Raw genomic sequence first — 27,688 nt, forward strand, 5'->3', positions numbered from 1 at the left:
CCATTAAAATATTTTTCTTGGAATAAGCATTAAGCAGCAAGCTTTTGCTAAACAAATTCAATACGAACCACTATTCTGAATCTGAAGTAAAAATCGTAACAAAAAGGAACCCATTTCAATCATTAAACGAATAGAAGAACAAGAACAAGTAGGAGTGTGTAAAAAAAAGCTGAGCTTACAAAAAGATGAAATTCAATTGTGTTGCTCAATTTATGAGAAAAACTGGATAAAATGATAGATGAAAGAATGTTAATAACACTTCTTTCCACGTCCATAAATTGGTAATTTAATAATATGACCATGTTGTTTCACTCTTTAAGAAAAAAAAAATGAAATACAAAAACAATATCAATGAAAATATGTCTTTTAGAAAATTACACTAAAAAATATAGTAACAAAGAATTGATAGGGATTATCATTTTACTCGATCCTGATGAGTTTTGACAGGTTTTAATCAAGTCAAGATGGTTTTGAGAAGAATGAGTTTTTTTTTTTTTATTAATCTGGGATAAATATAATGTAGTATATGTTCAAAGATAACTCTCAACTATTTGACATTAAACGTTCACACTCCTAGCATTCCTAAAGCTTGAACCCGAGATCTCAAGGAATTACAACAATTCCCAAAAAGAATATTCAACTTAGCCACTAAATCTTGATTTTAATCAACTTAATCCTCTAAAGGTCAAATCTAAACTCAATTAGGTCCAAACAGCTTGCATTTCATTCAATTGAGCCTCAAATCCAATTTTTTCAATATCAAGAATTCGATTTATTTAGGAAATTTTTTTAGGTTAAACTATACCAGAGACCACTCAACAACAGCCATTTTTCATTTCGATCACCATTTTTTGAATTCTTGTCAATCAGACCACATATGTCATTACCTTATTTTAAATATTATATTAATTTTATTTTAAAATTTATTTTTATATAAACAAATTTTAATTTTTTTAACATAATAAATAATATTTATATATTATATATATATAATTATTAAATAAACCTTAAATTATTAACTATATTAAAAAATTATTTGATGATTATATAAAGGATTGTATAAAAGTTAAAATATAGTTTAAAAATATAAAAACCTAAAATTTACTTTAAAAAAAATATATGTTAATTTCTTAGTTTTCTCTACCATTGTTCATAACATATTATATATAAAACAATGTAATCCAAAATTGATTGAGGGACTTAGGCCAGCGGTTTGGGCGTGCTTTGAAAATTGTGGGGGTTGGAGGTTTAATTTTTTTTTTTGGATAATTTTAATTTTTATTATCTAAGATGTAGAATTCTGCTACATAAAATCTCCCATCAATGGGATAAAAGACGACCTACTACAACAAAAGTGGGTGGTCAACACCCCAACTATTACAAAGGTAAATATTGAGACTATCTAATCTATTTATATTATTTCCTCTTAATTGATTACCTACAATCTCCTTAATTGAACTCAGAATTTCTTTCTCACTTCTTGTGCTTCCTCGGTACAATCTTCTATTTCTTTCCTCCATAAGGAGTAGATTAAAGCGCACAAAGCAAGTTTCAAGATAGTAGTGAGGAGAGACTTACCTTTCCAAGCACCACTGGCCCAATCTAACATGCTCACCCATGGTAATGAAGGAGTGCTTAAGCGGAAGAGATTCAGAATAGCCTTCCATAAGGAAACTGCCAGAGAGCACTCGCTAAACAAGTGGTCCCTATTCTCCGTAGCCTCATTGCAAATTATATATGAACCATCGTTTATAATTCCCAATCTTAGGAGCCTCTCTCTAGTTGGGACTTTATTTAGAACAGTCATCCATGCAATCATGCTATGTTTGGGAACGTGTAGAGGAAACCATATCAATTTGTGCCATGCGACTTTATTTCCTTTTACCCGTATTTACTTCCATAAATCTTTTGCCGTCGTAGCTCCTGTGGATAAAACAGAGATTGCAATTGCCTTTAGTTTAAGTAAGCGTCTGATACACCAGCTAGAATTTGTTATATCTTCCACTAACAGAAAGTCTACATCTTTGACATAAAATAAAATAAATTAAATAATTAAAACAGAGATTGAATGCATTTAAATAGTTGGGTGATCTCTGGTATAGTTTACTCAAAATTTTATACTATATTTAAGGGTGTTACATATTTACTTATCACTCCATCTAGGGTTGTAAACGAGACGAGTCGAGCTCGAGTATTGCTGAGCTCGACTCGAAAACTCTGAAATAGAGCTCAACTCGACTCAAAAACTCGCGAGCCTAAAATTTTCAAGCTCGACTCGAACTCGAAATCATGAACTGGAGCTCGTAAAAGCTTGAAATTAAAAAAAAAAGTCTTAAACTTAACTCGACCCCTCAAACTCGAACTTGAACCTTAAATACATAAAAACCTTATACTGCATTTTAAAAATCAACACATAAATGTTAATATTATTAATAATTTTTTAAAAAATAAAATTTTAATACATTATATTTTAGAGTTGCTTATGAACTTTTTGAGTCGAGTATCAAGTAGATCGTTTAATCGATGAAAACATTTTTAAATCGTTTCCAATGAGTATAATATCATTGTATGCCAGTAGATTATCTTGTTGTCTCTGTTATCAACACTAAGATTCAATATATAAACTCGTGCAAAATTAAGGAGGTCCTATATCGATTCTCTCTCATTCCCTAGGTATTCATCTTCTTCACAACATCATCTTGTTTTTATTTTCAACAAATCAGTAAATGTAATCATCCACCTAAGTCAGAATGAATAAATCGTCTATAAATGTTGTAACCGTAATTAATCATCAATGAAGTTTAATATCATTTGCACGTATCAAAATCAACCAGCAATATCTTAATTATTATTATATACAACTATATAATAAAATATAAAATAAAATACATGAGTTATCGTATATCCGAAGGGGAAAATATCTATTTCTATTCTTCCCCTACAAATTAAATAAAGTTAAATGAAAAGCAATTGAATCCCAACCACATATTAATATATATATATTTATATTTTAGACAAATAATCAGTGGTGGACATACGTTGATGATAAAGTAGGTATTTGTCTATTCTGAAATTTCTTAAAATTCGAATTATTTTCTTTAAAACTTAAAGTTTTCTTTATTAATATACATGTATCCATCCTAAAATTCTATGTCGTCCACCTTAAATTTTGATCGAATAAAAAATTATATTATTAATATATATGTGATCACTTTTAAAAAAAAAATTAGGTCCTTCCCTGCCAATTACTCGCGTGCATGCGAGAATTATGTGCACCGTTGGTTGCCTACTTGCCGTTACATCACTATTTACTTTATTTATTTGCCTTTTTGTTTTCAAGTGGATTTGTAAATTCAGTGTCTGATATTGTCTTAACACCACATTGATTTATTCCTTTATTTTGCTTTGGATTAATATACTATCTAATACATGAAATTAATTTCAAATTTTAAAATGGTATGCATAATTTTTATTATCTAAATCGATAATTTATACAGTTTCTTATTTAAATTGATATTTGAATTTATTTGTGCCGCACATATAGGTACCAAGCTAGCACTAGAATATATGAAAAAATTCAAATAATTGTTCCAATTGAGACAAAAAAAAGTATAAATTTGAACCATATTCGAAAGTTCAAGTACCAAATAGTATATTACCCCTTTTTTATATTCCTTTTTTAAAAGGTTAAAGGTATAGTTTTAGTAGTTAAACTTAATTTTAAGGTTTTCAATTTGATATTTACTTTTTTCTTTATCCAATTAAGTACCTAAACTTATTTTCATGATTTAAATTGGTACTTGAATTTATTTATTTTAGTTTAAAATAGTTTAAAAAAGTATAAGTACTCATTTGGAAGAAAATACAAAGTTCATGATTCAAGTTGAAGCAAAAAGTTAAGTTCAAGTATCTAATTGAACAAAAAAAAGTTAAGATACCAAATTAAAAATCTTAAAACCAAGTTGGAATAAAAAAAATAGGGACCAAAATGAACCTTAAACCCAAGTTTAAACACCGAAATACATATTTACCCATTTAGAAACTGTCCTTGTAACGCTGGAGATAAAGCAAGAAACTCCAAAACAAGTTTCCAGTATCCGGTCCAGCAAAACCCGAAAATGTCCTCTTCTAAATATCCTCCCCTTATTTACCCCATTATATAACTTAACCCCAAATATAATGCACCCTCACTTCAATCTCGCTGTCTCTCTCTGATCCTCTCCTGTCTTATTCCCATTCATAATCACACGTATTCCCATTCATAATCCCACGTATTCCCATTCATAACCATTCTTCCGATATCCGCCAACTATTTACATAGTACTTTCAGCTTCTGTTTTTTGAGATGGCAAAAAAGGTGGATCGAAGGTATGGGAAACGTCCACTTCCATCCGAAATATCGGAGGATCAAAGCAAATCAGCAGCATCTCCATGGCCTGAACCATCGGACATGACGGCCATGGTCACTGCTCTTACTCGAGTCATGGGATCCGATGAGCACCAGCAGCAGCAGCAGCATAGCTTCCCACAATCATCACCGGCACCCTCATCAACGCCACAATCTGCGGTTCAAGATCAAGGTATATACACATCTATGGCCGAATATACCTATTTAAGTTAGGTAGCAATTAGGGTTTGCCGCCGAACAAGTTTAAAAGATTACGTGTTAAAGACGGCCTCGTGTTCCTTTTGTCTGCCGACTTTCTGATGCTTTAACTTGTTTTGTCCGTATCAGCCTCGATCTATCTCTATATATAGTGAAAGTGAGAGAGATCTAGGCAGAGGTCGTCGAGGGAAGAAAATGGAAACTAAGAAAATCTCCACGCTAGGGTTAGTCAAGTTCAATGTCTCCAACGGCTAAGTCCAAAGCCTACTTTCCGTAAACAACCCTCTTTCTCTTTCCACCAATAAGATAAAAACCAGTGTACTGTACTGCGTTTACACTATATATATTCTTCTTATCTATTTACTACTGGATAAGATCTTGGAGTTTCCATTACGTGGGATGCTATCACTTCTTTTTGTAGTTTCTTCTTTGACCCTGGAAAAGTGACTGCTCATATGAAATCTGGGTTTCGAGATTCTTTGTTTCTTGTGGTGCTAAAACACCTGGAAAATTGTTTGTTGATTATAGGAAGGAAAGTAGTGATATAAATTACATTGAAACAGTCATGATTGCATGTAGCTTTCCTTTTTTTTTTAATACATTTGCAAAAGGTGTGGTGATAAACCATTGATCAGAAGTAGTGCAAATGCTTGTTTTAGATGATTAGAAGGTAGTATTTCTTTAGAATCTTTCTTAATTATTAGTAATTCTATATTCTATAGAACAGCTATTCGAACTGGAGACTATAGGAAGAACAACATTCATCCCATCACTGAAGTTGCTTAACGAATATTTATACGAGACAAATGTTTTTTTTTTGTTTTGTTTATTGGGTTTGGTTAACTTTAGTCCAACATTTCGACAACTCTAGAATTAAGAAAAGGAAACAAAGTTTGGTGACCAAGTTGCGACACAAAACTACTTTCATACACATTAGAGCACTGCCAATTGCCATGCAGAACCCTTGTATTTGTAAATACAAAGATATAAATTCTTTCTTCTTCATGTGCATTGCCTGTTTTTTGTATGTGAAGAAAACAAGAGGAAAAGACATTACAGAGGAGTGAGGCAAAGGCCATGGGGAAAATGGGCAGCTGAAATTCGTGACCCGAAGAAAGCAGCCCGAGTATGGCTTGGCACTTTTGACACAGCTGAAGATGCAGCCCTTGCTTATGATAGAGCTGCTCTCAAGTTCAAAGGCAACAAGGCAAAGCTAAATTTTCCTGAACGAGTCCAAGGGAACCGGGAGGTGAGCCATTTAACTGGTCCCGGAGACTCGAGCTCGGTCCGTTCCGAACAAAATCCTACACCGGTGGTAGTCGAACCTTCATCATGGTCGACTCAGGATTCATACCCTCACTTGTTTCAATATGCTCAGCTGCTTTCAAGTAGTAATGATGCTGATATCTCGTATTACACCTCGAATCTCTTCAACTTCAATCAAGAATCTTTATCTCCTCAATTCTCTTCAATGTCTGCACCATCCACACTACCATCACAGTACTACCAGCCGGACCTTACAAGATTGCCGACCAATTACGATGGCTCTTCGGGTCCTGAATATTATCATCCTCAACAACACGGGAAGGACTTCGATCCCAGAAACAGAAGCGAGTAGACAAATTTAGCTTCTCAAGTTTTTCAAGAGGGAATTTGCTCCAATCGAGGAAAAAGAACTCCCCATTCCGAGTCCATCGCTCCCGCTCCTTGATCGCTATGCTCCTACGTACTAAATTTTCTTTAATTCTTATAACATGCATGATTTCAACTGGTGCCACCCCTTGTATAAGAATTACACATGTACACTGTAATTCAGAGATACGAATAGGGAGTGAGAGTGTGATTCATGTTTCCTATGAGCACCATAAGTTTCAAGTTTTATGATCTGTTTTCTTCTATTTTATTGTTTTCTTAATGCATCAGAAGAATTAATAGAGGAGGAGGGAAACCTATGAAGGTCCTTCCAATGTTTTTCTTCATCTTTTTATGTTAAACTATCTAGAGACTTTCCTTTAATTAATTAAATTAAGATGTAATTAACATCCCGATGAATTATATACTCCAGCAAGTTCATGCAGTTTTTGACTCGTTGACTGCAGGCAATGGCAAATCCATAGTGTGAGGGTGGCCACGTGTTCACTGAAATCTGAATTTTTTTATTAATTATTTATTTTACTAATAATATTTATCTTAAAAATTTTCGGTATCTATTTTAAAATTTAAATTTTTTTATTAATTAATTATTTTACGTACAATACATATCATAAAATTTTATTTATATTCATTCTATTTAAAAAATTTATATTATTAACAAATATATATATCTATCGTCAAAAATATTTATAAATTAACTACCAACTGCAGGAATCATATACCGTAGCTCCTCGGGACTTGATAAAGTTCAAGGCTAGCAAATTAAGCACTCAAAATTCTTACTTATCTATTCGATTGATATTATAATAAAAATTGGACAGACATGCCGTGCCAGCTTTTGATCAAATGTGTACGTTTAACTGGTTAATATATTCTTGATTGAATAAAGGTGTATTTTTTTATTAATTAAAGAAGTGAGAGAACTTAAATCTTCAACTTAGGATTTATTACCTATTCTATATCTTAAGCTACCATCTCCTTTCTGTATACATATATAGCATAGGTGAAAGTGTAGTAACGATGATAAAACATCGAGGGAACAAATATATCTTAATTTATACCAACTTCAGCGTTGGATCGTTTCAAAAATATAAAATACATCATTCATGCAGTTTTACTGTGGGGGGCATGTGTCTGGTATGGAGAGCCGGTATCGATGAATTGATGCGCACCGCTTTCCGATGGAATAGGAATGGGAGGTCTATCAATCAAAATCCAGAAGAAAAGTGGGGGTCACTTCATATACGATTATGTACTCGAATAGATTGATGGCGCCTGCCTTCATGTTGCCTTTCACCTTGATTCTCATTTATTGTGTTCACTTGATCAGAATCAAAACGACGCGTTTTCCACTAACCGCATCACCGTCGTATCAAAAACTACACCGTAAACTACTTTTTTTATTTTTGGATTTTAGTGATGAGAATATTAAGAATGTTTTTGTTTCCAGATTATTATCAATTACTGCTGATAACATATTTTAATTATTATTTTGCATGTAATTAGCAACTTTAAACATTCTCCTCCCTTTTGAACTCTATCTACATGAATGGCGGTGACTTGGATTTTGTCCCGTCTCCTCTTTTAAAGAAGTGGGTAAGTGATTCGAGAGATATCAAACGAATAATAAATATATGCTTTTTTAGTTAAAAGAGTGTAAGGTGGGTCCATATTAATTGTTAAGTAATAAATAAAATTGTAGTCTTTGGAGAATTTTGAGTTCTCTGCATTCTTTGGAACGTGGCTGATGTGTCCACGTAATATAAGGTTAATTTAATAGGTTTTCATACATTATTTGTGTTAACTTATTGGTACCTTATTTATTATCTGGGAAGATTTTCAATACCATAAAAGAAGTTAATGATTATAATTTCAAAATGGAAAAGAAATTTTATGCATGACGGTCCTTTAATCCACTTTTGAATAAAATAATAATGTGTTTTTTGTTTGAAAATGATACGGGTGTTTCAATGATGAAATTGACCATTAAACAAAACGCATGCAAAAGCTCGAGTGGGCCTTGGTCTAATTGTGGAAGAAAACCATATTTGGTGGGACATCATGATCCTTCAAAGCCCAAGAACCCACAAAACGACAATACAAATAATGGGTTTATAGCAGGGATGCCCCCTGTACCTTTTTTATATATAAAAAGGTAAACCTCTACCCTTTACATTGTACTCATGCACTTAATGTCGTCCATCAATATTGCATTGGAGTCTAGCGATATTGAATATTAGTAATTTATTGACGCTTGACATACGTTGATATAACACGATAAAATAATATAACATATGTTATGTCATCTAATATCATAACATGATGTGTATCATATTATTCGAAATAATAATGTCATGTGTCATATCAATAATAAAATACATATAAAATTAATACGTCAGCCATATATGTCGATCATTAGTGAACTAATTATTTTCTTTCGATGTAATGTAAGATATTTTAATTAAAAAAATATTAGGATCTAAAATACTTCAATAGAGAAATAAGAACCAAAATAAAATTTATACAAATAATTATAGATGATTTTATCATTATGTCTAATAGGTAATTAGAGTACAAGGACAAATTAGATATTTAGAAAGTAGAAATACCAGATAGAAAGAACCAATAAAACACAGGGGCATCGATGTCATTCTCCCAATAAGAAATGAAAAGGATAAGCTTCTTCCTTTTTGAAAGCCCATTAATTAATAAACAGAAAGAGAGTAATTAAAAAAAAAAAGGGGGGGAGAAAGCCGCGTGAAAAATGACGTGACGTGCGGCTCCTCTTCCCTAGGCAGCGATAAAGTCTCGTTTCAATCAGGGGATAGGGGACCAAATGCAATGCATCTTCACTATCCTGACGTGCGGTATCCTACTTTCGGCTTCAGCACGTCAATTCTTGCGGCTCATCATCATCTCATCCCTTGTCTTCCCTATTTTTCTCCCATTTTACTTTGAGATCTTATTACTTTCGAAACAATGTTAATAGTTTAAACAATTAATTATAATTGATTTTATAGTCTCAAAATTTTCTGAGTAAATTACACGTTCAATTTTAAAATTATCGGTTTTGATCTATTTAATTTTAGTATTTAAACTTTTAATTTTTTTAAAATTATACTTAAAATTTAATTTTTATTTCATTTTAGTATTCACCGTTAAAATTTAGTTTCTGTTTCATATTTGTATCTCGTTCAAAATTTAACTTTAAGCTTTGAAAAGATTAAAACTTTAGGTAGCGTTAAGTTTTTAACGACGGATACTAAAATTAAATAAAAACTAAACATTAGGTACGGATTTGAAATAATTGAAAGTTTATGTATTAAAATAGATCAAAACTTAGAGTTTATGTACTAAAATAAGTCAAAACTTACCATCTATGTATTAAATGTGTAATTTACCTTTTTTACAATGTTTATAAATAAATCGTTGGACTAGATTATAAGAATTTATATTATTTTTGTTGGGATTGAATTGATGAAAATGATTGGGTTGGGATTTGGGATCGAATAAAACGGGACACATAGAGCATATAATTTTCTGGGCTCATCGTGCGGTAGAGAAAAAAAGGAGTCGGGAAAGGAAAATCATACCATGATGATTGCAGACGATATGCGTGAGAGAACACAAAAGAGAAAGCGAAAACCAAATTGACATGAAAATGGTTAAATATTCGGTGGTGATGATTGAAGCGTGTATTAACACTATAAAACAAATGGGTGAATGGACTCATTTTGTCTTGTGTCAATTTTTGGTAATTAAAGCATACAAGCATGATATGCTACAATAGCATTATAATTAGACAAAACACATGACGTGATACGAGTAAATGAAATATTCTCTTATAAAACAATAATTATAAAAATAATTTGTCAAAAGAGTTCTTAAGAGATTTTTTTTATATAAATTATAAAAATTATTTTAATATAATTATAAAATTAACATTTTTATATAATTTTAAATGACATAATAATAAACAATTTCTTTGGAGGTGTAGGCTGTTTTTTGACGCTTTGTTACCAAGTTTTTTCGTAGCTTCCAATCGCAACTTAAACATGGGAAAAAATATATAGTTGTTTATTTATCACGTAAATTTTTATTTATTTTAAAAATATATAATCCCACATAGATCGGATTAACTTTTTCTTCTTTGATTTTGTTTAGGTGGTGACGACACTGGTTTTAATATTGGTTATCGACTGTCGGTTGTTTTTTTTATGTTTATTTTTTAATTTTTTAATAAGAATAATCATGTCTTTGTGGCACATTTATCTCTGTCTTTTGGTAGTTTTCGATTTTTTTTGTCGTTGTTTTCGTTATCTTTTTTTCTCATGGTTGGATTTGACATTGCCACATCTTATCAAAATGACGCGTATTTATTATCATATTGATTTTTCTGCTTTGGACCCTTGGATTAATTTGGATACGTGTATTGCGTTCGTGAATAATTTTCTCACGTCGCTTTACTCTAATTTACGATTTTTCGGTGGTCTTTCAGTAGCTTCATTTTCTTGTAGTTCGTTTGTCGATGCAGCCAAATTTATTCGTATCTTTATTTTATTCAAAAAAAAATTTGTTAGATTTTTTAACATTTTCCTTCTTTGGTCATTATGATCTAGATGGTTAATTTTGGTCTAAATGGTAATAAGAAAATGTCATAGTTATATTTTAGGTTTAAAACTATGCTTGTAAATCTTAATTGTAATTTTGGATATTTTATATTTTTTAATAAAACAAACCACTTTCTATAATATATATATATAATCCCACGAGTAATAAAAATAAATTAGTCAATTTAGTTTTTTGTAATAAAATATCATTTTATTTTTTCATTGATATTAGTTAAAGATTCGATTTTGAATAATTTTTTCTCATATAAAATAAATAAAAATAAAATACTTAGAAATATTTTCTAGAGAGTAGAATAATAGTTTCATTAAAATCTAGCATAAACCCAAAAAGAGGGTTTGGAAGATAATGGACCTGTGAATGGGCAACGTTTTGCAGGCCGAAACTGATGCAGGGATATTTTTTGTCCCAATAGGGTAAACGGTTAAATTATTTGGGAAAATAGAATAAGTAAACGTTTATTTTGGGATCTAAGACATTTTATATAATGTTCGACGTGATGAGTTTTAATAAAAAAATATTTTTATTAAAATTTGCTACCTCGATATGACGAATTTTAAATCACTATAGTAAATACTGTAAATCTCTAAATTGACTTCTATATACTCTATTGGGCAATTAATTAAACTGTCCGCGAAAAAACAAACCCCTTGAGGCGCAACTAAGGGTTTGAACAAGCTCTGTTCAATCAACCAGGCCATATAAATTGAGCTTTTGCAATTCCTAAAGTTTCTGCCCCATGCATCGAATTTACTATTTTCCCTCACATTTTCTATCTGAAATGAGATGATTTTATTGACATTTTTAGCTAAAAAGTAATAACAAGGAACCTGCATCAGACCCTGATTAATTTTCATTCATTAATACGTAAGAAGAATAACCATCAACAGTAAAAAAATGTGTATTTTTATACACAAATTTACATATATGCCTGATTTTATAAGATTCAAACTATTCAAAAATGGTGCAAGGGGATGACAATCAACATGTAGTAGGTGATAGGAAAACGCTAATAATTAGATTATTATTTATGAAATTTATCCAAAATAAATAAATATGCAATAGAAGAAAAGAAAGGAAGGAGACGAGAGTTGGTAGAGGGAAAGAAATGAGAACAAAGAAACAAAGAGTTAATTTCATTGGAGGTCTTTAAATTATGATCTCTATTTAAAATTGGTCTCTAAATTTCGAAACTTTTCATTTTAAAGGTTGCATTTAAGGACCAAATTAGAATGATGTTATAATTTGAGGTCCTTATTTACAATTATCTCAAACAGATACGTTATGAAAACTGTACATGCGCATATTTCATTGGTTTGTTAGTTGTTACGACTTGAAACGACGGTCAATTTGATTATGTATTTGCACAAAAACTGGAAGAAGTAATATAGAAATCTAGCTTAGTATAAAAATAATTGTCTAAAGAATATCTTGAAAAATATTTTAATGATTAAATAATTTTTCGTTAAAAATAAATGTCTAAAGTTTTCTATATTATATTTTTATGTGTCTATTGTTAAAAAAATCATTAAGTGACACATACCACGTATATATACTTTTAAAAATATATTTTTTTAAAAATTGAATTTGACACGTGTCACTAAACGAATTTTTTTAACCAAAAATTACTAAAAATTTAACAAATAAAACTTTAATTATATATTTTTAACGAAAAAATCTTTAAGAATCAAAAGTTAATTTAAATTATAGTTTAGATATTTATTTTTACATTAAGCCTATAAATCTTACCTACCTGCCACGCGTCATCTTCATAATAATAGAAACGCCGAGAACAAAAGCAAACAAAGATGGCATCCGCTGACCAAAATTCGAAGAAGCCCATGCCCAGTATCATCGTCTTCCTCATTATCACTTCGTTTGACTTGTGCAAGTCCAAACCCGAACAAGACGACCTGACCCCCCCCCCCCGACTCCATGGCCGCCCCAATTCCACTCCATTCTGGTCATGAACAACAGTGTTATTCACGAAGTGATCGACCTCTGGTACGATTGGCCCAACGGAAGAAACTTCAACATCATCCAGCACCAGCTGGGGAATGTCTTCCACGACCTCGAGTGGAACAACGGGGCTTCCTTCTTTTACACCCTCGATTCCTCCAAAACCTGCAGCAGCGTTCAGCTCGAGGTCGGGATTTTACGCCCCGACTGGCTCGACGGAGCTACGTACTTGGGTCAGCGAGAGGCGGACGGGTTCGTTTGCAATGTGTGGGAGAAAGCGGATTTCATCACTTATTTTGAGGATGTGGTCACTAAGAGACCCGTTCTCTGGATCTTCTACACCCGTGAGTCTAACTGATTTCGATTCAGTTCAGTTTTAATCTGATGAATGAAGGTGAAAATTGAAAGTGTAGGGAGGGAGGCGCATGTGATAACATTTGAGGCGGGAGCAGTTCTTGATGATTCCAAGTGGCAAGCCCCCATATACTGCTTTCACAACACCACCAAAACCACCACCCACAGATTGCTGGGTGGAGCTCTCAAAGGTTCTGCTATTCTATGAAATTTCCTGCTTACATATTTATTTAAATTTGAACTATTGTTATACTTTTATTGTTACCCAGTTCCCCTAGGCTTCCCCCTAATTGTTTCCTTCGAAATATTGCATCATCTTCAATTCATATTTGCTTGCAGTTTTAGATGGAGATTCTTCCTTGTACAGCTCTGTGAATAATACAATAAAAAATAATAGGGTAAATTACGTGTTTAATACCTAAACTATTAGTTTTGGTTCATTTTAATACTAAACTTTCCAGTTTTTAAAATCATACTTAAAGTTTAATTTTTGTTTCATTTTAGTACCTATGTTCAAAATTTAACGTTAAGTTTAAAAAAAATTAAACGTTTAGGCACTAAAACGAACCAAAATTGATAATTTAGATACTAAACGCATTAAGTTTTTAACAGTGAGTACTAAAATGAAATAAAAACTAAACGTTAAGTATAATTTTAAAAAAATTAAAAGTTTAGATAGTAAAACGGACCAAAACTGACAATTCCTAAATAATATTTGAAAGACACGTGATAAAAAATCTTCCAAAAAAAAGTTTTTTGAATACTCTATGATGATTAAAAGATAATATATATTTATAATCTTTTTAGTTGTTATCGACAGTACACACACTTTATAGATTCAATTGTTTAAAGCCATAACCTTTAGGAATAACAACTCATGTAATTACTTACATTGCTTGACGAGTTAAAAAAATAACAAATATGAGAAGCTCGTATAGAAATGCTAATGTGTAATGAGGATAGAAAATTGTATGCCACGTTGTCATGATTGTATGATGAAAAAGAAAAATCTTTGAATTCTAAGTTAATTGAAAAATTAAGTGTTTTTTGGGTAAAAAAACTAAGTGTTTAAATTATATATTTTAAAATTTAAAATTAAACTATGTGTTATACATTCATAGGTTAATTTTTTTTAATGGATGTTAACAATTTAATCATATTTAATAATAGAATAAAACTTTGAATACCTATTTTAGAAAAGAAATTAAACACTCAAAAACAACGAAGTAATAAACCTTGATTTCTTAGGTTTATTGGTCATCTTTCATAATTCGGAGGTCTCCTACGGAAGCTGCTCTCAACCTGGCCTTGGGGGCAGATTATTATCCTACCTTCCTTTTACCCCATTACATATGGTAATAAGGGGTCAGCTAATTTTTTTTTTAGGAAAATAAATCCAATATGAAAAATGTAAAGGTGGGAAATGCAAAGGTCGGTCCATATTTCAAGGCCTCATAAAATTGTATTGTAAGGGTGCCCAATATTGATTTGAAAGCTCAAACCGAGTGAAAAAAATGAGGCCCAATATGCAGATTATTTGTTTTTTTATTGAATAGTATGAAGTGGTTACGAGATAATATATGTGTGAAAAAATTTGTTTTATTTTATTACACTTTGACGGAAAAAAAAGTCATTGAAACTATTTTTGTTTCTCTATAACTACATATATTTAATTTATTGATCAATTAATTTGAATTTGATATTCCAGAGGTTCGTGGAAGCAACCCTCACAAGGTTTGTTCTATTCACAATGCTAAGATTCAAACCTCCAATTCAGTTTGTTCCATTTATAATGCTGAGATTCAAAGATCCGATCTTGCTCAAGAGATCTAACGCCTTGTACTACAAGATCAATGGGTAATTGGTAACGTTGTTACTTCTTTCTTTCTTCGTTTGCATTTGAAGTGGGAAATGTTCAATGTGTATGCTTAAACTTATAAATTTGCTTTATTTGAAGAGAAACTTGCATAATTTTGGCTAAACTAATGGCATGAAATACCCAATGGTAGTGGCATGCATCAATCTCCTAGTGTATGAGATTTATGTGAAGTTATATTATTTGCTTGCGAACATAATTATCGTGGAAACAACTCAGTGATGTGTAATAATCAATGTTAGCTATCATTTACTGCATATTCTAAGCATGCCGATTGTGCAAAAAGTATGAGGATTTGTTCTGGGATTATGTTAATCTCAAACGCCATGTTGTTTGTGGTTCTTGAACCAACAGATTAAGGTTGATTATTGAAATTCCAGGGAATGCAAGTTACTATGCATTTAAGATGAGTTACCAATACTAATCTCCATCTCTGTAAGCCATTATTCTTGCAGATATGACATCCAACCACCTTGATTAGATATGTAAATGCTCTCTCTTTATAACATAGGACCCATCATCATTAACATATCTGACACAACACCAGTTATCTATTAATGAACACATGAATTGAGAGGCCATGGTAGGGCCACTTGAATTATTAATGAACACAGGGAGCATGAGCCATCAGCCTCGGCTGGTAGCAGTTGAAGAACGCAGAAACCTCTGAAAACCCCGTGTAACCGACCCGAAAATGACCTTAGGGAGAGCTAAGATAAGATAACATAAGACGAGCTGATGCCGCCACCGTGCCGGTGTGGTATTTGTTGTGTAGATGATGAAGAATTGTAGTACATTGTGATAGTGTAACATAATGGGCATAAGGAATGCATAAACATACAAGAAAAAGTAATTGACGTGAATCTGAAACTTGTGGAACTCGGTTTAGAGCATTTGCTCCATTTGCAAACCCGAAAAAAGAACATAAATTTTATATCCTTATTTAGCTATCCTCAGCAGGGATGTTTTGTTTGTTTTCGCTGACCTCGAAGTTCTGCTCTGTCCTGTACTTGTACCTATGTGCTGAATACAGGAAAATGCAGAAATTGATTATAGAAAGAACTGTAAGCAGCCAGTAAAAGTAATCAAATTTCGCTTGGTTTATATTCTGAGATAGCCAAGATTGCTGCTTATTCTCCGGATTCCTTGTAGCTGATTTGACGATACTGTTGATTATACTGGCAACGAAACAACCCAAGCCGCCGGATAGAGCAGCATACGCGGAGCCTATACTCTTCATTGCATCCGGAGCTTCCTCGTAGAGGAATTCCAGTAGGCCGACAATCGAAAACACTTCGGCTATACCGATAAGGCAGTATTGGATCAACAACCAGTATGCACTTAGATCAGGCATGGGAGTTAGGAAATTAAATTCGTAGCCATGTGTTACAGCGTAGCCTCTTCGAAACCTTTCGAAAACCCCGGCCCAGGCCACGGATAAGATGGAAATAAACAGACCAATGCCTACTCTTTGGAGCTGAGAAGCACCGTGTGGATGACCGGTGATGCGTCGTGATATAGGAACGAATACAGAGTAGTAGAGACATAGTATGAGAAATATGCTGAGGCCTGGAAACACAGGCATGCATGTTATTGGGAGTTTCAGTTTACCCATGTGAGTATTCAACGTATATGCCTGTTGTATTGAGAGTGTCAAAAATTCTGTTAAGATAGCATTAAGCATTATCGTGCAAGCCGGTATCGGAATAAGTTTCATGAGTATCTTGACTTCCTCTACTTGAGTCACTGTGCAAAGCCTCCAGGGACTCGGGTTGCCACCTTCTTCTTTCAGCTTGAGAGCCGCCTTGTCCAAGCATCTGCAACACGAAAAAGCAGTGAAATCTTGTGAAACAAATCAATTTGATCTGCCATTGATAAATGGAATAAGAGCAGCCTATACCTGAAATCATCTGTATGAGGTATTTTTCCACTTCCCTTTATAGCAGATTGTCTTCCAGGGAGTTCATATAGGCCGACTAACTCGCTCCTCGTAAAAGGGACATGTCGTTTCTTGAAGGCAGCGACCAGCACCTGTGCGACTCGGGTTAGGGGACTGCCTCCGGGCAACCTATGCCTGTATAAAGGAGTACCTGCAAAGAATATCATGTTGGACATTCCCATAGCTATAGCTAATGAACCGAAGGCGGCTCCCCATCCATGCTCCATCCTAATGTATACTACCAGAGTGAATGCTACAATTGCCCCAATAGTAACACATAGGTAAAAGAAGTTGAAAAATCTATCCAGGAGGGACTTATAATCTCTACTTCTTTCATCAAACTGATCAGCCCCGAAAGAAGAAACACAGGGCCTTATACCCGCGGCTCCGAAAGCAGTTATATAAAGGACTGTATAAATATAAACCATCTGCCATGGTTTTGCAGGCTCACAACTACCCAAAAGCAGGGACAGTTGATCGCATTGGTCTTGATTCGGCATGAATATCTTCATTGATGCACATAAAGTTATCCCTATCAAACACTGTAGGAAACAAGGATGACAAGTGATGAAAGTCGAAAGTCGAGCACTTAACAATGGATTCTATAGGTAAGGGATATGATGTCTCACCGCAAGATAGACTGTGGTGAATATCGCTATCGTCCAATATCGACCAAGATAAGCATCGGCAAGAAAACCACCAAGGACAGAGGACGCTTGAGATATCCTCAGGAAGTTGTTAACTACATTTGAAGAACTTGAAAAGGGTCTATGCATAACATAGAACATAAAGGCCACCATGTTCACCGATAGGCCGAAATAAGCCATCCGCTCGGCCATCTCGTTCCCTGAATTGATGGATAAAGAGTAAAACATACTTTAATTTTCACAAAATCACACACGTGCAGCATACAATAGTAACCTAAAGCAGAAGAAACTATTGGACGTACCAAAAATAAAGAAGGCAGCAATCCATCCACCAGTCTTTGAAAGATCTGCTATAGGCTTCCCATGGATATTAACAGGCGTTGTTCCCCCGATATAACCACGCCCGAAAGCTGTTCGCCGATTTTCAGACTCGATAAAAAAACACTTCCAGTTTCTTCCTGGAATTTCCATCCAAATCCAAACTAGCTGGTGTCTGAAGCAGATCTTCAGGCGACTTGATTTCTCTGCTGGTGCTACCCATATCCCTTTATCTCCCAGAAAATAAATTTATAAGCCTTCCCGAGGATCAAATCTGACTGCTAGAAAACCGAGCATTCCAATTAATGTCGAAAAAACATGTTAAATGCATGGTCTATATAAGTTCTACCACCGATCACTTCAATTGAATGACTGAAAAACAGAAACAAGAGCAGGTTTACTTTACATACCTCAATGCCAAGGAACTTGCAGCTCAGAGTTCAAAGAGTAACCTACTTGACCAACTTTAATCTCAGAGAAGAGAATTCAAGTAGATGGAGGGGACAGTTAGTAATCACAATCAATTTTCAAATATTTTTTTTAAATGATAAGAAAAAACAGTGTCTCATACACCATAATAAAGGGAGATCCAACAGTCCATGAGGACCTATCAGAAAAAATAGCCAATAGTGTAATAAATGGAATGAGAGAAAGTAGAAAGGCAATGTATAGACAAATAATAGTGTTAGCTGGAAGGTGGCATTAATTGCGGCTGCTACAAGCGTAAGATTTGTGTAGTTAACGTCACTAACTCGGCGTTTTGAACTGTACCGAGACGAAAATGGTGGCATTTATAGCTTCGAATTCAAAGGGCTAAAGACTACATATCTCTACTCTTTGCTACTGGTTTTGCACCAACGGCCATACAAAATTGGCGGCTTTTAAGTTTGATTGAAATGGAACTGTGAAAATATAGGTGCAAGGCAAAGCAAATGTCTACCATTTTAGGAGGCTTTTATGTTCAAAGACATGATGCTTTTCAGGGTTATTGTCATTGTCTTATGAACATATTTTTTTGCCCCGCATACGGCGGTGGTGGATCCAGAAATATTTTTAGAGATATATTAAATTTGAAAATTTTTATATTGGGTGGATACGTATAAAATTTCAGGGTAGACACCAATAATAAAATGAATAACTAATATAAAGAAATTCAGATTTCAAAGTGTACATGTGCCCACCATCAATCTGCTTTGCGGCTGCCACTGCCCCCATATAAATGCCGACATGTATGTACAAGCTTTCTATTCTCTTTTCTTCGACCTTTAAATTCACCATTGTCTACTAGAATTTCAGTGTTTGATTCTTAAAACTTCTTATTAGAAATTTTCAAGTGAAAAATAATCGGAACAAAATCGATGCAGAATAAAAATATACAAGATATGAAATTTAATACACCGAATTTAACATTAAAAATTAAGATAAAAATTAATTCTATCGTTTTTTATAAATAAATAAAATAATTATGACAGTATAATTTAAGGTAATTACAAGTGTTTCTCTCCAGAATTGGAATAATGGAATTTAAATATAAAACATGTAATTAATGTTAATAACTTGCCTTTTATATTTAATTTTGAATTTAGAGATTAATCTCATAGAAATTGATATGGACAGCCTACGCCATTAACGCATGCACTTAGTTTTAAAAAAAATCATTATATGAAGTAAAAATCATAATATGGATAGCCTACGCCATTGACGTATGCATTTTAAATGACGAATTCTATTAAAAATATAATTAAAGATAGTTTCAAAAAATTTAATTAAAGACAACTTACACCATTGTTTTTTTGTTACAAGAAGAGCCACTAAGAAAACTAGTGGATTAAACGATAGATATGCTTGTAAGGTCGGCCTGGAATAGCTCCAGAACCTCCTGAGGAGGATTTTGAAAGACCAATACTCTCTGATTGTCATCATCTCCAATATGAGCTATGGTATCCGCAAGCTGATTCGCCCCGCGATTGATATGCGCAAAACGGACCCTCCATTGCTGGTTAACACAACTACGGATCCTACGGATAACGCCATCGTCCGTGACTTGTTCCGGAGAGTTGAGGCACTTCACAACTTCACTATTATCGATCTCTACGGCCACATCGCGATAATCTTTGTTCCAATCTATATATAGACCATAAAAAATCACCCAAAGCTCCGCTTGAAATATGGGATATCGACCAATCTTTCTATGGTAGCCAGCTAGCCCCATTAGTGTTATCTTCCCTTACCTGCCTATCCATGCTCATCGCTGTCGTGATTGAGCTCGAAAGAAGCTTGCATAAATCTTTGCAAATATCATTTCTTCTCGTAAAAGTTCCGGCTAGTCGAAAAAATGACATGTTGCAATGTTTCATTGTATCTAAGTACAAAGATGGTCGCCCAACTACAGAGGCTGAAGTAACCGGCTTGCTTATTGCTGCGCTCTTTGCTGGTTAGCATACCAGTTCCCTCAGCTTAAACAGGTGCCTATCTCCTTCGTCATAAGGAGTTCCTATCAGCTGTGGTGGACGAGCAGAAACAACAAATGCAAAAGCATGGAACCAAGGTTGATCATGATGTTTTATCCGAGATGGACAACTTGTATCGGTGCATTAAAGAAGCCCCGAGACTTCACCCTCCACTTATCATGCTTCTACGTAGCTCCAACACCGATTTTAGTGTAAAAACCCGAGATGGGAAAGAATACGACATCCCGAAGGGTCATATTGTGGCGACATCACCAGCATTTGCAAACAGGCTTCCTTACATCTTCAAGGATCCAGACACACATGACCCTGACAGATTCCGTGTTGGGAGGGAAGAAGACAAGGTGGCGGGTGTTGGTTTTTGGCAAAAGTCCCACATTGGTTGTGTATAAGGAGGAGGGGAAATTCTTTTGTTATAAATAAAGCCCTTCTCCTCCTTAGTTAATCATCCCACAAATATAAGCCTTCTTCTATTTTAAAGGCTATTTGTATTCTTTCTCTCTTTGTAATATTTCCTCTATTAGTGAAATATTTTGGTGTTCTCTTTTATGTCTATTTAATAGCTATTGTCGGGTATAGTTGTTGTCAATTATTGTCCTATTAAAATTACTTGTCTTGGTAGTTCTGTCTAAGGAAAGTGGGTTTTAAGAGGGACCATTGTGACCCCTCCTCTTTCCTGGGAATCTACCTTGGGGTGATTTTTAGTACAATCGTTTTCACACTAGTCACCTAGATAATAGTTTTCAAGGTGAATCTGTTATTGGTGGAAATTAACCCGAATTTCACAACAATTGGTATCAGAGCTCTTGGTTTATTTTAGTATGCTCTGTGGTTGCGGCTTAGGCTGATCTTCCACATCAGAAAAATTTCCTTGGGATAATTGACATTCTGCATTGGCAGCTATTAAATAGAATTTGTAGCAGAAATGACAGACGCTTCTTCATCTTCAATTTTGGCAAGAAATGCTGTGACAAATGTTAGATTTGCAGTGGAGATTTTTGATGGCACCGGTCATTTCGGCATGTGGCAAAGCGAGGTTCTAGATGCCCTATTTCAGCAGGGTCTAGACATTGCTATTGAAGGAGAGAAATCAGATGATGTTGAGGAGAAAGAATGGAAGAGGATCAATAGAATGGCATGTGGTACTATTCGATCGTGTCTTTCTAGAGAGCAGAAGTATGCATTTTCTAAGGAAACTTCTGCAAGTAAATTGTGGAAGGCACTGGAGGAGAAATTTTTGAAGAAAAGCGGTCAGAACAAACTCTACATGAAAAAGAGACTGTTCCGCTTCAACTATGTACCAGGTACCACTATGAATGATCACATTACTAGCTTTAATCAGCTGGTGACTGATCTGATGAATATGGACGTGACTTTTGAAGACGAAGATCTGGCTCTGATGTTGATGGGATCACTTCCTGATGAGTTTGAGTATCTTGAAACTACTCTACTTCATGGGAAGGTTGATGTGTCTCTCAGTGAAGTAACTGCTGCCTTGTATAGTTATGAATTGAGAAAGAAAGACAAACAAGAAAACACAAGTGTCGAAGCAGAAGCTCTTGTTGTTAGAGGCCGTTCCAAGAGTCAGAATAAAGGAAGCAGAGGGAGATCGAAGTCAAAGTCCAGATTGAGCAAAGATGAATGTGCCTTTTGTCGAGAAAAGGGCACTGGAAGAAAGAATGTCCCAGGCTAAAGAATAAAGGCAAACCTGAAAGGGGGAAGGCTGTCTCAGAATCAAATGTGGTCGAGTATGATGATGGAGATTCAGATTTCGCATTCGCTGCTACGCCATCAACCAGCTGTTCCAGTTCATGGCTGTTAGATTCAGCTTGTAGCCACCATATGACCCCCAATAGAGAATGGTTCTTTGATTTTAAAGAACTAAAAGGTGGAATTGTCTACACAGCAAATAATTCCCCTCTTGACACACTTGGGATTGGTTCAATTCGCTTGAGGAATCAGGATGGATCAATCAGAACCTTAACAGGTGTCCATTATGTACCAGATTTAATGAGAAATCTCATCTCTGTGGGAACCTTAGAGTCAAAAGGTTTAGAAGTGAGGGCAAAAGATGGGATTATGAGGATTATCTCTGGTGCACTGGTGATAATGAAGGGAATCCGAAAAAGAAACAATGTGTATTACTTTCTGGGTAGTACAATTGTTGGGACAGCAGCAGTGGCAGCTTCTACTGATGAACAGGAGTCAGAAGCAACCAGGTTATGGCATATGCGCTTGGGGCATGTTGGTGAAAAATCCTTGAAATTACTGATAGATCAAGGATTATTGAAGGGTGCTCGGGCTTGCAAATTAGCTTTTTGTGAGCATTGCATCAAAGGGAAGAAGACGAGGGTGAAATTTGGAACAGCAATCCATGATACTAAAGGTATTTTGGATTATGTTCATTCAGATGTATGGGGCCTTCCAAGACAACTTCATTGGGAGGAACACACTATTATGTCACCTTTGTTGATGATTTTTCCCGGAGAGTTTGGGTGTATCCAATGAAGACAAAGGATGAGGTGCTAGGATTTTTCCTTAAATGGAAAAAGATGATGGAGACTCAAACAGGCAGAAAAATCAAACGTCTCCGTACAGACAATGGTGGAGAGTACAAAAATGATCCATTTCTGAAAGTCTGTGAAGAGGAAGGTATTGTTAGGCACTTCACTGTCAGAGGTACACCACAACAGAATGGAGTGGCAGAGCGTATGAACCGGACATTAGTGGAGAAGGTTCGGTGTATGTTGTCTAATGCTGGGTTAGGCAAAGAATTTTGGGCTGAGGCTTTGGTCTATGCTTGTCACCTTGTCAACCGCTTACCATCGACTGCTATTGGTGGTAAAACACCATTAGAGAAATGGTTTGGAGTACCTGCTACAGATTATGATTCCTTACATGTGTTTGGTTCCACTGCATACTACCATGTTAAGGAGTCAAAGCTGGATCCAAGAGCAAAGAAGGCGATTTTTATGGGGATCACCTCTGGTGTGAAAGGCTATCGTCTTTGGTGTCCAGAAACAAAGAAAATAATCTTCAGCAGGGATGTTACCTTTGATGAATCTACCATGTTGAGAAAGGTGACTTCAGAAAAATTGGAGCAGACAGATGGAACTCCCAAAAAGGTGGAGTTTGAAGGAAGCAAATTTGTCCCAACCAGTAAAGAAAATGATGTTGACTCTCCTATGGTAGAAGAAGAGTCAGATGAAGAAGAGGTTCAAACCCAAGAACCTCCACAGCAACATGAATCAATTGCACTCAGAAAGGGAAAGAGGACCATTAGACAACCTGCTCGTTATGCTGATATGGTCTCTTTTGCATCACCAATTGCAATTGATGACGTTCCTGCCACTTTTAATGAAGCAGTTCAAAGTTCAGAACATAAAAAGTGGAGGATTGCCATGAATGAAGAAATACAATCCCTTCAAAAGAATCAGACGTGGAAACTAGCTAGTCTTCCCAAGGGAAAGAAGGCAATTGGGTGCAAGTGGGTATATGCAAAGAAAGATGGATTTCCTGACAAGAATAACATCCGCTACAAAGCAAGATTGGTGGCTAAAGGCTACGCTCAAACGGAGGGAGTTGATTATAATGAAGTATTTTCTCCAGTTGTAAAACATTCCTCCATCAGAATTTTGTTGGCTTTGGTAGCGCAGTTGGATTTGGAACTAGTTCAGATGGATGTAAAAACTGCATTTTTACATGGAGACTTGGATGAGGAAATCTACATGACTCAGCCAGATGGATTCAAAGTTGCTGAAAAAGAAGAGATGGTGTGCAAATTAGAAAAATCGTTGTACGGATTGAAGCAATCTCCAAGGCAGTGGTACAAGCGATTTGACAAGTTTATGATAGGGCAGAAGTACACAAGAAGCAAATATGATCATTGTGTGTATTTACGCGAGCTAGAAGACGGATCCTATATATATCTTCTTCTTTATGTTGATGATATGCTGATAGCTTCCAGGAGTCAGACAGAAATTGTGAAACTAAAGACTCAATTGAACAGGGAGTTTGAGATGAAGGATCTTGGTGAAGCGAAGAAGATTCTAGGCATGGAGATATCAAGGGATAAGAAATTGGGGAGGCTTTGTTTGTCTCAGAAAGAATATCTGAGGAAGGTACTAAAATGTTTTGGCATAAATGAGATGTCAAAACCAGTTAGTACACCTCTTGCTCCTCATTTCAAGCTCGGTGCATCCATGTCACCTAAGGATGATGCAGAACGGGAATACATGTCAAAGGTTCCGTATGCAAGTGCTGTTGGTAGCTTGATGTATGCAATGGTGTGTACGAGACCCGATATTTCACAGGCAATTGGGGTTGTGAGCAGGTATATGCATGATCCTGGAAAGGAGCATTGGCAAGCTGTGAAATGGATTCTGCGGTATATTCTGAACACCGTAGATGTTGGTTTGGTCTTTCAGCAGGACAAACAAGATGGTCAGTGTGTAGTTGGGTATTGTGATTCAGACTATGCAGGTGATTTGGACAAGCGTCGATCAACTACTGGTTATGTGTTTACATTTGCAAAGGCACCAGTCAGTTGGAAGTCCACCTTACAGTCAACAGTGGCTTTGTCTACTACAGAGGCAGAGTATATGGCAGTTACAGAGGCTGTGAAGGAGGCAATTTGGCTTCAAGGGTTGCTTGGTGAATTGGGAATGGAACAAAAGCACATCAAAGTGCACTGTGACAGTCAGAGTGCTATTCATTTAGCAAAGAACCAGGTTTACCATGCAAGGACGAAGCACATCGATGTTCGATATCACTTTGTACGAGAGATTCTAGAAGAAGGTGGAGTCATAATCCAGAAGATTCGGACCACTGAGAATCCTGCTGATATGTTGACAAAAGTGGTAACTGCGGTCAAGTTTAAACATTGTTTAGATTTGGTCAATATTGTTACAAATTAAAAGATTGTTTTTTTTAGAGATGTGTGTGGAATTTGCCAAGGTGGAGATTTGTTGGTTTTTGGCAAAAGTCCCACATTGGTTGTGTATAAGGAGGAGGGGAAATTCTTTTGTTATAAATAAAGCCCTTCTCCTCCTTAGTTAATCATCCCACAAATATAAGCCTTCTTCTATTTTAAAGGCTATTTGTATTCTTTCTCTCTTTGTAATATTTCCTCTATTAGTGAAATATTTTGGTGTTCTCTTTTATGTCTATTTAATAGCTATTGTCGGGTATAGTTGTTGTCAATTATTGTCCTATTAAAATTACTTGTCTTGGTAGTTCTGTCTAAGGAAAGTGGGTTTTAAGAGGGACCATTGTGACCCCTCCTCTTTCCTGGGAATCTACCTTGGGGTGATTTTTAGTACAATCGTTTTCACACTAGTCACCTAGATAATAGTTTTCAAGGTGAATCTGTTATTGGTGGAAATTAACCCGAATTTCACAACAGCGGGGGCTTTCTCGTATATTTCCTTGCAGGCATGGTTGCCTTGGCGAACCGTTTGCTTACCTTCAGATAAAGGCTATATGGAGCAATTTGTTGAGGAACTTCGAGTTGGAGCTTGTGTCACCTTTTCCTGAGATCGACTGGAACGCCATGCTGGTTGGCGTGAAAGGAAAGGTGATGGTTCGCTACAAGCATCGACAGCTCTCTATTTATTAGGAAGGGATTATGTTTATGTTGATTTGCAGGTTTAACTCATTTTCTTTAGCATTTTGCTTATTTTGTTCTGTTTTCAAACTTTGGTTTCTTTATTTGAGCATTCTCTGGATTCTATTTTCTTACTGTTTTTTGGCCATGGGCATAAATATTCATGATCAGTTTGAGGCTTCATAAATGTATATATATCCAGGTATGTATTTCCATACGTAAGCTTCTATACAAAACTAAGAATTTGGAAAAAAAATCAGAATTCAGTAAAAGGCAATGAAGTGGCTAGGTGAGGCAGTGAATGTCAAAGAACAGTTGCATCACCAAGGTTTTAAGTCCCTGACCGGTCCTGCTGTCCAGTTCAAAATCTTTTCACCGGGCTTCAAGTTGATACTCTTCTGATGCGGCAATTTCCAAGCTATGCCGTTCAGTATTTGATGGAAAGCTTCTCCCGGCAGTGCAGGTTGTGAGAACAACGTGGCTCGTTTCATCAACGGATTAGCGAGAAGCCTCTGTTTCCTTAAAATTACTTCCGGCAGTATCGACGTGAGAATCGTATCCAACTTGAGAACATCTTCTTCTGCAACAAACACTCCGATTTCCTCCCAGGGGATAGCATCAGCGAAGGGTAAAACTATATCATCAGCTATGATAACAGGAATGCAGCCTAATACCACAGCTTCGACTAGCCTCGGACTCCAGGGTGCCCACCCTAGTGGGCACAAGCAGAATACAGCTCGTTGCATATCCTCGTAGTAAGTCGTTGGATGTTCGGTGGAGATGTCGAAAAGTGGATTGTTCTTAAAATTTTCCCAAACAGCAGCCCGTGCGCCTCTGCCAATCAGCACTGGATTCGGTGAGGGTTAACAATCAACCTAACAGACTCAAAGCTGCAAAAGAAACATACCTTGCATAGTAGCCACCTTCTGGATCATTATTCACATCATAAAACAATTCCAGAAAGTAAACAAAGATAGACCGACGAGTATCGAGCGGAATCTTGCGTGCCTGCATCTTTTGATGCGGAGCATAAGGAGGAATCGTAATCGAACCATCATTCAAGCACACATGGTTCCGTTGTCCGAAAGTCTGAACCAAGGTAGCACGCTGGAGAATAGGAAGGATCCCCCGCTCGATAGCTTTCTCTTCCTGTGGAAAATCCATAAGGTTATAAACAAAAGTATACAGTTAAGCACCAAAACAACAAAACTAGTACAGAATCAGTCACCTGATAATGAAAGCATGGTCCGAAATCATGCGGCACGAAGAAATGATTGGCACCCTCGGTTCGATTCCAGCAAGGCCAGCTACAGGAAATAAGCTGAACTGCACTTCTCACCATCCGTGGGGACTTGAAGGGCAATGGCAAGCCTGTAGGTGTAAGATCACAAGTGGCGTAGATAGGGGTATAAAACCAATCAGCTTCCCCTGGATTTAGAGTTCGTACATGACTGGATAAAAGAAACCTGTGCATGTAAATCTCGGCAGCAAACATGTGCGAAAGACATCTAGGATCCTTCTGAAGGATTTTCTTGTTGTATTTACTCGGAAGCTCATATACGTAAACTTTTAACTTCCCTCAGGTCATCTTCCAAGACATCACCAGCACTTCAATATTGAAATCAACAAACAAC

The 27,688-nt window shown here is 35.4% G+C and overlaps 4 protein-coding genes and 1 pseudogene across 4 annotated transcripts; 3 read left to right on the top strand and 2 right to left on the bottom strand.

Moving 5' to 3' along the window:
• Positions 1-4,330: 4,330 nt before the first annotated feature.
• LOC120171295 (ethylene-responsive transcription factor ERF113-like) lies at positions 4,331-6,224 on the top strand. Its single transcript, XM_039179016.1, has 2 exons — positions 4,331-4,580; positions 5,641-6,224. Exons 1-2 carry the CDS (start codon positions 4,346-4,348, stop codon positions 6,222-6,224), a joined length of 819 nt encoding a protein of 272 aa, XP_039034947.1. The 5' UTR covers positions 4,331-4,345.
• A 6,514-nt stretch (positions 6,225-12,738) lies between these two features.
• Positions 12,739-15,766, top strand: LOC120171266 (uncharacterized protein At4g14100-like). The gene is made up of 3 exons (XM_039178999.1): positions 12,739-13,191; positions 13,261-13,392; positions 15,692-15,766. The coding sequence occupies exons 1-3, from the start codon at positions 12,855-12,857 to the stop codon at positions 15,745-15,747; spliced, it is 525 nt and encodes a 174-aa protein (XP_039034930.1). The 5' UTR covers positions 12,739-12,854; the 3' UTR covers positions 15,748-15,766.
• Positions 15,767-15,915: 149 nt separating this feature from the next.
• LOC120171339 (protein NRT1/ PTR FAMILY 6.1-like) lies at positions 15,916-18,433 on the bottom strand. Its single transcript, XM_039179048.1, is given in 6 exon segments — positions 15,916-16,894; positions 16,978-17,558; positions 17,646-17,863; positions 17,966-18,104; positions 18,106-18,214; positions 18,392-18,433. Coding segments are annotated over 5 exon segments (1,911 nt in total). The 5' UTR covers positions 18,205-18,214; positions 18,392-18,433; the 3' UTR covers positions 15,916-16,020.
• Positions 18,434-19,911: 1,478 nt separating this feature from the next.
• On the top strand, positions 19,912-26,066 carry LOC120171296 (annotated as a pseudogene).
• Positions 26,067-26,341: 275 nt separating this feature from the next.
• On the bottom strand, positions 26,342-27,564 carry LOC120171341 (probable beta-1,4-xylosyltransferase IRX10). Its single transcript, XM_039179051.1, has 3 exons — positions 27,283-27,564; positions 26,962-27,203; positions 26,342-26,888 (listed from the first exon to the last, which is right to left on the bottom strand). The coding sequence occupies exons 1-3, from the start codon at positions 27,547-27,549 to the stop codon at positions 26,375-26,377; spliced, it is 1,023 nt and encodes a 340-aa protein (XP_039034982.1). The 5' UTR covers positions 27,550-27,564; the 3' UTR covers positions 26,342-26,374.
• Positions 27,565-27,688: the final 124 nt, after the last annotated feature.

The sequence above is a fragment of the Hibiscus syriacus genome, unplaced genomic scaffold (genome assembly GCF_006381635.1).
Source record: "Hibiscus syriacus cultivar Baekdansim isolate YM2019G1 unplaced genomic scaffold, ASM638163v2 tig00111832_pilon, whole genome shotgun sequence".
Lineage (NCBI taxonomy): Eukaryota > Viridiplantae > Streptophyta > Magnoliopsida > Malvales > Malvaceae > Hibiscus > Hibiscus syriacus.